The 11,038-nt window shown below is 46.7% G+C and overlaps 1 protein-coding gene and 1 pseudogene across 1 annotated transcript in view; one reads left to right on the top strand and one right to left on the bottom strand.

Annotated features, from left to right (window-relative positions):
- Positions 1-1,469: 1,469 nt before the first annotated feature.
- The window catches only part of UBR7 (ubiquitin protein ligase E3 component n-recognin 7), a 20,436-nt gene continuing 10,867 nt past the window's right edge, over positions 1,470-11,038 (bottom strand). The window contains exons 7-8 of the mRNA XM_017857921.1: positions 10,768-10,829; positions 1,470-3,741 (exon numbers count right to left, since the gene is read on the bottom strand). Of these exons, the coding sequence (XP_017713410.1) occupies positions 3,649-3,741; positions 10,768-10,829 (155 nt within the window). The 3' untranslated portion in view covers positions 1,470-3,648. The remainder of the gene's footprint in view (positions 3,742-10,767; positions 10,830-11,038) is intronic.
- On the top strand, positions 9,067-9,580 carry LOC108519122 (60S ribosomal protein L18a pseudogene; annotated as a pseudogene).

Here is an 11,038-nt window from a genome sequence, read left to right as displayed (position 1 = left end):
CTATGCCCAGCTAATTTTTATACTTCTTGTAGACACAGGGTTTCGCCATGTTGCCCAGGTTGGTCTTGAACTCCTGGACTCAAGCAATTCTCCCACCTCAGCCTCCAAAAGTGCTGGGATTACAGCTTGAGTCACTGTGCCTATCCCAGCCTCAGGTATTTCTTTATGGCAATGCAAAAAAGGATGAACGCAGTGACCCAAATGGGATGTGGCCTTGCTGGCTCCCGGGAGGTCGGCCAGGTTGGCTTCCTGTACTTCCCATGTTCCCCAGATAGCAATGACCTTCAGTAGGGCTGGACTAGGCCACTTCCTGGTCCTGTAACCATGCAGACTGATCTTTCAATTTTCTTCTGCTCCACTAATGTCCTTCAAGGGAGGTGGGAGAACTGCAGTCTTCAGGGCATTGATGATTATAGAGTCATCTCTTTTTAGCTGTGTAAGCAACTCCAGGACTGCAGAGAACACTTTACCCACTTAAGTTGAACTCACCATGGGTGATGACCACAAGTCCACATCCAAGGTAGCAGGAGTTTGGGGGAGGCCAAAGATGGGTCACTATACTGGCTTTTTGGGTTGTTTTTATGTTTACTTAGAAATAATGGCTACTGTGTAGGGTGGACCTCACATTTTTCACAGGCTGCCAGCTCCAGCCCTCTCCCTCTGCACACAGCAGTACCTGAACACTGTGACTGGTCACACCCCAGCCCATTGCTTTGTTCTTCTGTTCATCTAGACCCCAATTATTAGACCCCAGGGGGTATGGTGAAGTCGGGTGGATGAAGGAGCTCTGCTCAGGGGACCTTGGATCAGGCTGCATTTTATAGAATAGCAGAATAATGAACTACCCAATGTCGTGAACCAGTCCCTCTGCTTTGAGGGCAGGACCCCAGGGCGAGAAGAGCTATTAGAATATACCATTACATTTCTTTTGAAGAGACGCGGTCTCGCTCTGTTGCCCAGGCTGTAGTGCAGTGAGTGGCTATTCACAGATGCAACCACGGCACTCTATAGCCTCCAACTCCTGGGCTCAAGCAATCCTCCTGCATCAGCCTTCCAAGTAGCTGGGACTACAGGCATGAACCTCCATGCCCGGCTCTATGCATTTTTTTTCTTTTGAGACAGAGTCTCACTCTGTTGCCTAGGCTGGAGTGCAGTGGCGCAATCTCGGCTCACTGCAAGCTCCACCTCCCGGGTTCACGCTATTCTCCTGCCTCAGCCTCCCGAGTAGCGGGGACTACAGGTGCCCGCCACCTCGCCCGGCTAATTTTTTGTATTTTTATTAGAGATGGGGTTTTACTGTGTTAGCCAGGATGGTCTCGATCTCCTGACCTCGTGATCTGCCTGCCTCGGCCTCCCAAAGTGCTGGGATTATAGGCATGAGCCACTGTGCCTGGCCTGCATTTTCTTATAACCTGCAGAGGGAGGCTGTGTAGACTTAAATATGACTAAAAACAATCTGAAAACCAATGATTTTGTATTGGTTTTATTTAAATTTTACAGAAATCTGATTAGAGTTAAGTATGTAATTATAAGTCCAGTAACAATTTCTACAAAAATGCACATACAATGCCAGAACTCCTTAAAAGCAACTAGTATCATGTTTGTGTTTTGCATAAAACATGCATTAATATGTTGGCCAAAATGAGTCTCTACAAGAAGAGACAGTCCAATACAGTCGATAAGAAAACTAGTTGTGAACAACAGGTAAAAAAAGAGGTTTCCAGTTAATGTGAAAGAAGGAATAGTACCTTTCATAAAACAAGCCCTTCAGCGTTGGGTTAACTGATTGGTACTATTGTGCTGCACGTAATGTAACACATCACCTCCAAGACTTGGTCCTGATGGGTCATAGGAAGTAAGGGACTTTCTGGTAGTTACATCAGATATTTGAGAAGATTAAAAGCTTTCTGGACATGATGGTATACTAATAGTGGAACCTTGCAAAAAGGGTTCGAAACATTCTCAGACTTGAAGAGCTCCCAAGCTTGATAAACAACCTCAAAGACACCCCGAGCCTTTGACCGGAGCCCTCTGCACAAGGCCAGCTCAGGGCTCACCAGCATGTCCTACGGCCACAAGACCTTCCAGCTCCACTTACCACCCTTCGTGAGGATCTGTAATGAAGAGACTGAGTGCTGAAGAACATGGTTGTGCCATTTCTTTGAGGCTTTGACTTTTTATAAGGCCTAGTTCATCTCGTCCAGGGATTGGGCACTCAAATGAATACACGGATGCTGGACACATAAGGAGTATTAATATACATGATGGCCCCACAGTCTGAAATGCTTTTATTAACATACATCAAGATGTGTCTCCGACTGTCAGGAAAGACCTTGTTCCTCCAGAGGGAGAGAGAAGCTGAGGGCTCTCTATGTATCACAAGGCATTTACTACATAGACTGAGGGGCGTTAAAGAGGTCTCATATCAACTGAAAGGACTTCCCTCAAATGTGGGTCTCTGTACAACCTTCCATGAGGATCTGCAAAAACAAGATCTCACAGTCGCTAGGGAAGCGGTGGTGGACGTTAACATTATATACACAAAACTCTGCATTCGTGCAGCCTCGGGCCTTGTTTGGAATCTCTTCCACAGTCTGTCTCTTCCAAAACAGGGCTCCCTGCCCTGCTTATTACAAGTAAGCTAACTCAGGATCTGTTTTCTTTAGCACAGATTTGAGGGGGAAAATAATAATTTATTGGGGTTCTAATAACATTTTCATAACAGAATATCAAAATAGGTCCATTTTTGATATATGCTTATGAATATCCCTGATAATATCAAGAAATCCAAAGGACTTCGTAAACCACCAAGATTTCACAGGGGTGAGACCCGGTCTGTTTTCTAGGCAGCAGAAAAGGGACTAGTATACTGGCAAATGTTCTCCAGGAAGCCCTGTGAGCTCTACAGTACTGAAATTCTAATTCTAGTGCCAGTAGAATCGTGAACAAAAATTTCACTTGAACTGTATTAGTAAAATTCATAACAAAGGTTTGCTTCCTCAACCCTATCATCTGCTAATCTCTCTGCCTGTGACAGACATCCAGACCAGAAAACCATCAGTCCTGGCTACTCTGGAGGTTGGGCCCAGAGAAAACAAGCCCCAAGATCCTTTCTAAGCTATGACCAAACCTCAGAAAACAGGGATGTGAAAGAAGGAGCAGACCAGGCTTGAGGAAGCTTTGACCCAAGGCACCACGATCATAGGGGCGAGGGGACCTGCAGAGGTTCTAGGTGACGGGAAGAGAGCCTTCCGTGACGCCTGCGGAGGAGGTTCTGGGAGGCAACGGCTCTGTGGCAAAACACACACATCTGGGAGTGAAATAACAGATCATTAAACAACACACCAATTTGCTTTCTCAAAACCAAATCAAACTTTAAAAAACTACGCAAATAACCCTGGGTGCACTGGAGTAGGAGTACACTGGAGAAGTCTGTGGAATGAGCTGCATTAGCTGAGTCACAGAGGACGCTGGCTGTGAAGTCAGCATCCACACTGTGGCTACTGCAGCTAAAGAGAATGAAGGGAGCGCAAGGCCTCTCCAAACAGAGGAGGACGGAAAGGGGGCCGAATGTGAACCACACCTCTTTTATTCCAAGAATGGGAAGTGCATTTTCATTGGCCTGAGTGAGAGGCTTCACACTGCACTCTAGCTGCAGTAATACTGCATCCCGTCCACTCTTCTTCTCTTTTTTGACTGAAACTCTTCAAAGAACTGCTGAATGTCTTCTCTCTTAACAACCTGTTGATGAAAAGCAAAGATTATGAAAGAGAACAAAGTAACAGAATCGCAATTATGAGGCCACAGCACTCACAAGCAAGTCAAATGATACTGCTAAGAATTATGTTCATGTGCAGTTAATGATACCATCTCCATTTTCTTTCTTTCTTTTTTTTTTTTTTGAGATGGAGTCTTGCTCTGTCACCCAGGCTGGAGTACAGTGGCGTGATCTCGGCTCATGCAACCTCCACCTCCTGGGTTCAAACCATTCTGTTGCCTCAGCCTCCCCAGTAGCTGGGATTACAGGCACGCACCACCATGCCCAGCTAATTTTTGTATTTTTAGTAAAGACAAGGTTTCACCATGTTGGCCAGCCTGGTCTCGAACTCCTGACCTTATGATCCACCCACTTCGGCCTCCCAAAGTGCTGGGATTACGGGCTTGAGCCACCGTGCCTGGCCACCATCTCCATTTTCTAGGAGGGATGCTCAGGCACACAGGGCTGACCTGCTCAGAGCCACACAGCTGGGCACAACAGCAGAATGGCTCAAAGCTGGGTGACCCCTTACTGCAGTTTCCCTTTACAAAATAAGACAACAGGAGCACCTGTCTAGCAGGGTCAACTGAAGGCTGGATGAGCGACAACGCCCATAAAACACTGCCTGGCACGTGGCAAGTTCTCAAGATGAGCTGAAACTGGCAGAGCCAGCACACAAACTGAGAACCCCAAAGTCCTCCTCAGACCACTGCCCACATCCTTTTACCACAGCTGTGTTTCTGAATGTCCTCCAGCTCTGCAAAAGCACCCACAAAAAACAAAATGTACACTATACTGGGAGATTTTTTTTTTTTTTTTTTTTTTTTTTTTTTTTGAGACGGAGTCTCGCTCTGTCACCCAGGCTGGAGTGCTGTGGCCGGATCTCAGCTCACTGCAAGCTCCGCCTCCTGGGTTCACGCCATTCTCCTGTCTCAGCCTCCCGGGTAGCTAGGACTACAGGCGCCACCACGTCGCCCGGCTAGTTTTTTGTAGTTTTTAGTAGAGACGGGGTTTCACCGTGTTAGCCAGGATGGTCTCGATCTCCTGACCTCGTGATCCGCCCGTCTCGGCCTCCCAAAGTGCTGGGATTACAGGCTTGAGCCACCGCGCCCGGCCAAATTGTGCTTTCTTTACCAGCAACAGAGGTGTTAAGAAAAGGAACTAAAAGCTTTTCCCTCTGGCCAGGCACAGTGGCTCATACCTGTAATCCCAGCATTTTGGGAGGCCGAGATGGGTGGAACATGAGGTCAGGAGATCAAGACCATCCTGGCTAACATGGTGAAACCCCCTCTCTACTAAAAAAATACAAAAAATTAGCTGGGCGTGGTGGCGGGCGCCTGTAGTCCCAGCTACTCGGGAGGCTGAGGCAGGAGAACGGCGTGAACCCAGGAGGCGGAACTTGCAGTGAGCTGAGATCGCCCCACTGCACTCCAGCCTGGGTGACAGAGCGAGACTCTGTCTCAAAAAAAAAAACTTTTCCCTCTTTGTCATCAATAAAAAACCAAACTTAAGAGTCCAAAATTAAAGATGTTTGCTATATACACAGAAAAATAACTGGGAAAAAACTCATACTATAGAAGCAGCACTTTGAATAAATCCACCTTATGCAATAAAAATGGAAATTTATCTATTTTATTGGAAAAAGGATTTAGTGTCCCATACAAAGGTGTTGATGATATTAGCAAAATAAAATATTACAAATAACAAAATAAGACAAAGGGAAAATACAAATAAAAAAGCAAACTGGTCTAGGTGCAGTGGTTCACGCCTGTAATCCCAGCACTTTGGGAGGGCGAGGTGAGTGGATTGCTGGGGGCCAGGAGTTCAAGAACCAGCCTGGACAACATGGCGAAACCCTGTCTCTACTGAAAACACAAAAATTAGCAGGGCATGGTGACGGGGGCCTGTAATCCCTGCTACTCAGGAGGCTGAGGCAGGAGAATTGCTTGTACCCAGGAGGCGGAGGCCACAGTGAGCCAAGATCGTGCCACTACACTCCAGCCTGGGCGACAGAGTGAGACTCCATCTCAAAATAAACAAAACAAAACAAAACAAAATGCCAACTGGACAACCTGGCAGTCCCTGCCCACCCCAACAGCGAGTCTGTGCCAATGGATCCATCGAAAGCTGTCTAATGCCATCACAGAAACAGGTTTATTTATTTATTTTTTGAGACAGGGTCTCCCTCTGCAACCCAGACTGGAGTGGAGTGGCGCAATCATAGTTCACTGCAGCCTCGACCTCATTGACTCAAGCAAACCTCCCGCCTCAGCCTCCCAAGGAGCTGGGACTATAGGGTGCACACCACACCTGGCTAATTGTTTTTTTTTGTTGTTGTTGTTTGTTTGTTTTTGAGATGGAGTCTCGCTCTGTCGCCCAGGCTGGAGTGCAGGAGTACAGTGGCACAATCTCGGCTCACTGCAAGCTCTGCCTCCCGGGTTCATGCCATTCTCCTGCCTCAGCCTCCCAAGTACCTGGGACTACAGGTGCCCGCCACCACACCTGGCTAATTTTTTTTTTATTTTTAGCAGAGACGGGGTTTCACTATGTTAGCCAGGATGGTCTCGATCTCCTGACCTCGTGATCCGCCCGCCTCGGCCTCCCAAAGTGCTGGGATTACAGGCGTGAGCCACCGTGGCCAGTACACGCCTGGTTAATTTTTAAAAATTGTGTAGATACGAGGTCTCACTATATTACCCACACTGGTCTCAAACTTCTGAGCTCAAGTGATCCTCCCACCACTCCCTCCCAGAATGCTGGGATCACAGGTATGAGCCATGACACCCAGCATGTTTATTTTTTAATAAGGTAACACATGCTTATTGTTCAGAAAGAAGGACAGTGAGACAAGAAGAGTGAAGGAAAGAGAAAGAAAAAGAGAGCACGTGAATGCATTTGAGCAAAACGGGAAAGAGATAAAGAGAAAGTAAGAAAGAGGGGTATAAGGTGAAAACTTCCCCTCATTCCCTATTAAGTGCTGCTAACATACTCAAAATATCAGTGCTAACTTGGAATAATTTTCTCAGACCAGTAGCTGATACAGCAGTTTCACAAGCACCAACAGTAATACTGCTGCTCAACCAGTGAGGAATCTGAACCCCTAACAGATTCAGGATGCAGAGGCTGAACACATCCTGAAATGACTGCAGCTCAAAATTCTAATGTACTTGGCTAAATGGCATGGGAATTTACACTTAACAAAATGCTAATAAATAGGATACTTGCAAGGTGCAAAACGAAGGATCTGTCCCTACCTTGGATTACAAACATTAACCACAGACAGCCCGTTAAGTGAAAGGAAATAGTATCTCTAGCAAGGATACTGTAGGAGGAGACCTAGCAACACACAAATGAGACTGTACAGCTTTTGGTTTCTGGATATCCTCAAATGGTCACAGCTAATGTGCAGAGGAGAAATGCTAGTGAATAAATACTTGGGTTCAATAAAAAATCAGTTTTTTAATTTATTTCAGAAAATTTGTAGTTCCTAAGTTTATTAATTATTATTGCTTTTTAGAGACGGGGTCTTGCTCTGTCACCCAGGCTGCAGTACAGAGGTCTGATTATAGCTCATTGGAGCCTCAAATTCCTGGGCTCAAGCGATCCTCCGATCTCAGCCTCCCAAGTAGCTGGGACCACAGACACACATCGCCATGCCTAGCTAAATTTTTTTTTTTTTTGTAGAGGCGGGGTCTCATCATCTTGCCCAGGCTAGTCTTGAACTCCTGGGCTCAAGCAATCCTCCCACCTTAGCCTCCCAAAGTGCTGGGATTACAGGCATGAGACACTGTGCCCAGTCTAAGTGTTTTTTTTTTGTTGTTGTTAGATACAAACATTAAAGGCAGTCTATCATCTAAGAACAGCTAGAACTTATTAACATTATCCCTACGGACAAATACAACCAAAGCAAACAAGCTTTATGGCAACCTGAGGTTTTTGTTTCTTTTTCTGTGAAGATCTGGTTAGTAATGTTATGGAACAAACAACAAAATACCATATTTTGTGACTTTTTTTTTTTTTTTTTTTTTTTTGAGGTGGAGTCTCGCTCTATCGCACAGGCTGGAGTGCAGTGGCCAGATCTCAGCTCACTGCAAGCTCCGCCTCCGGGGTTTACGCCATTCTCCTGCCTCAGCCTCCCAAGTAGCTGGGACTACAGGTGCCCGCCACCTCGCCCAGCTAGTTTTTTTTTTTTTTTTTTTTATTTTTTAAGAGAGGCGGGGTTTCACGGTGTTAGCCAGGATAGTCTCGATCTCCTGACCTCGTGATCCACCCGTCTCGGCCTCCCAAAGTGCTGGGATCACAGGCTTGAGCCACCGCGCCGGGCCAATGACCTTTTAAATTATCTGGTCAGACAAAACATTCTCTCCTAAAGACTCCTAAAGAGTGGCTCTAGTGATAACAAGGACCCGGATGTTTAAGATACCTGTGAAGACTTTGAGTAAAAGTCTCCAATGTGCATGAAAAAAGAGAACATGCCTAACTTTTTTCTTTTATGTAATTTTAAGTATACGTATATGATAAAATAAAGAAAACTGACCACAAAAGAGTGGAGGTGCAACAGCACCACCATCAAGAGGGCCTGCCTGCACACTATGGGAAACACCTCGAAAGTCCACTGACAGTTCAGAGGTTGCCACACTGAGGCAGAATGCCCCATTACACCCATGAACATTCTTAGTTCTAGCACCAAAGAAGCTTGCGTCTGTATTAACCAGAGGATAGTCTCTGCAACAGAAACAAGAATAACTACATTAAGTTTTAAGAACTGTAGGGAAAGACGGGTGCAGTGGCTCACGCCTGTAATCCCAGCACTTTGGCAGGCCAAGGTGGATGGATCACGAGGTCAGGAAATCGAGACCATCCTGGCTAAAACGGTGAAACTCCATCTCTACTAAAAATACAAAAAAACTAGCCAGGTGAGGTGGCGGTCGCCTGTAGTCCCAGCTACTTGGGAGGCTGAGGCAGGAGAATGGCGTGAACCTGGGAGGCGGAGGTTGCAGTGAGCCGAGATCAGGCCACTGCACTCCAGCCTGGGTGACAGAGCAAGACTCTGTCTAAAAAAAAAAAAAAAAAAGAACTGTAAGTAAGTAGGAACTGTTCCCAGTGATAGTGAAGAACAGTCTCTAAAACCTGAGAAAACCATTTAGGAGAAGGCTCTTTTAACTTTACAATTCATTTTGCAGAAAGGCAGCAGGCAGCACTGTGACCCTGTCCAGAAATTCAGGCAGTTAAATGTTCTTCCCACATTTATGACAAAGAAAAAAACGACCTAGCCTTTTGCGGGTGGTGGCGAGCGCGGAGAGGACGCCATGAAGGCCTCGGACACACTACGAGTACACGGTGGTGGGTCGCCGCCTGCCCACCCCCAAATGCCACACACCGCCCCTCTACCGCATGCGAATCTTTGCACCTAATCATGTCGCCAAGTCCCGCTCCGGTACTTCGTATCTCAGTTAAAGATGATGATGAAGTCTTCAGGGGAGATTGTCTACTGTGGGCAGGTGTTTGAGAAGTCCCCACTGCGGGTCAAGAACTTCGGCATCTGGCTGCGCTATAACTCCCAGGGCGGCACCCACAACATGTACCGGGAATACCAGGACCTGACCACCGCGGGCGCTGTTACCCAGTGCTACCGAGACATGGGCGCCCGGGCCCACTCCATCCAGATCATGACGATAGAGGAGACTGCAGCCAGCAAGTGCCGCCAGCCGTCAAGCAGTTCCACCACTCCAAGATCAAGTTTCTGCTGCCCCACCGGGTCCTGCGCGGGACCCGTCAGTACAAGCCAGCTTCACCACCAAGAGGCCCAACACCTTTTTCTAGGTGCAGGGCCTTCGCCCGGGTGTGCCCCAAATAAACTCAGGAACGCCCCCCGCCCCCCCCCCAAAAAAAAGAAAAGAAAAAAACGACCTAAAGAAGGTAGACAGAGATGATATCTTCTAAGAAAGCAGGGCTCAAGACAGCCAGCCTCCCAAGTAGCTGAAACTACAGGTACAAGCTACCATGCCCAGTTCTTTTCTTTTTTTTTGAGATGGAGTCTTGCTCTGATACCCAGGCTGGAATGCAATGTCACAATCTTGGCTTACTGCAACCTCCACCTCCCAGGTTCAAGCGATTCTCCTGCCTCTCAGCCTCTGGAGTAGCTGGGATTACAGGCACCCGCCCTCATACCCAGCTAATTTGCGTACTTTTGTAGAGACCAGGTTTCACCATGTTGGCCAGGCTGCTGTTGAACTCCTGACCTCAGGTGATCCGCCCACCTCAGCCTCCTGAAGTGCTGGGATTAAGGAGTGAGCCACCACACCTGGCCACCATGCCCAGTTTCTATTCTAAACTATGGAACTTAGAATTCCAGAAAATGGGTCTGGTGTTAATTTTTCCTGCCCAGTCATTTTCCCCTCCCCGTCCCAAAGATCCATGCTTCAAGGTCAGGATCAGCAGAATCGGTACTGCAGATTCCTTCCAATGATCTTCTGCTAAGCTACAAGTACTCTCTCAGAGGCCGCGGGACTGCGTCCTCCCATCATGCCTCCCCGTCCAGCTGGGGTTGGTGAGGACTCCCAGTGTAACTCTGGTGTTTCACTACCTCTTATTCATTTCCCTTAGCCTGCCAATTTGCTCAAAATAGTCCCTGAATTCAACTCTCAAGTACCCATTTAAGTCGCAGTCATTTTTTCTTTTTTTTTGAGATGGGGTCTTGCTCTGTCACCCAGGCTGGAGTGCAGTGGCGCGATCTCGGCTCACTACAACCTCCGCCTCATGGGTTCAAGCGAGTCTCCTGCCTCAGCCTCCCGAGTACCTGGTACTACAGTCGCCTGTCACCACGCCTGGCTAATTTTTGTATTTTTAGTAGAAATGGGGTTTCACCATATTGGCCAGGCTGGTCTTGAACTCCTGACCTTGTGATCTGCCGCGCCCCACCAGTCGCAGTCATTTTTAATCATCAAAGGAAATAAACACTTCATTCAAAACTTACAGGGCTATGATTAGAATTCTTTAACTCAACATACCGTGCCTTCATCAGCAAATCTCTTGAGATAGTCTTTAAGTTCAGTCTTCAAATCATTGTATTCTAAATCAAAATCACAAAAGTATTTACATGTAGATAAACCATTTGCTTTCAAAAACAAAATATACTTTGCCATTGACACCTGACTCTTAATAATGTAGTTTAAATAAAAATTTTCTTAAGTGAAAGCTGCATAGAAACTCGTTCCCAAATTATCTGCACTTCCTCCATGTTGATATCTGAGACCCTTTTTCATTAAAAAATAAAAAGCT

The sequence above is a fragment of the Rhinopithecus bieti genome, unplaced genomic scaffold, assembly GCF_001698545.2.
Source record: "Rhinopithecus bieti isolate Rb0 unplaced genomic scaffold, ASM169854v2 scaffold_41913, whole genome shotgun sequence".
NCBI lineage: Eukaryota > Metazoa > Chordata > Mammalia > Primates > Cercopithecidae > Rhinopithecus > Rhinopithecus bieti.
The sequence above is the reverse complement of the archived record's forward strand: the minus strand, read 5'-3'. Positions and strand labels throughout refer to the sequence as shown.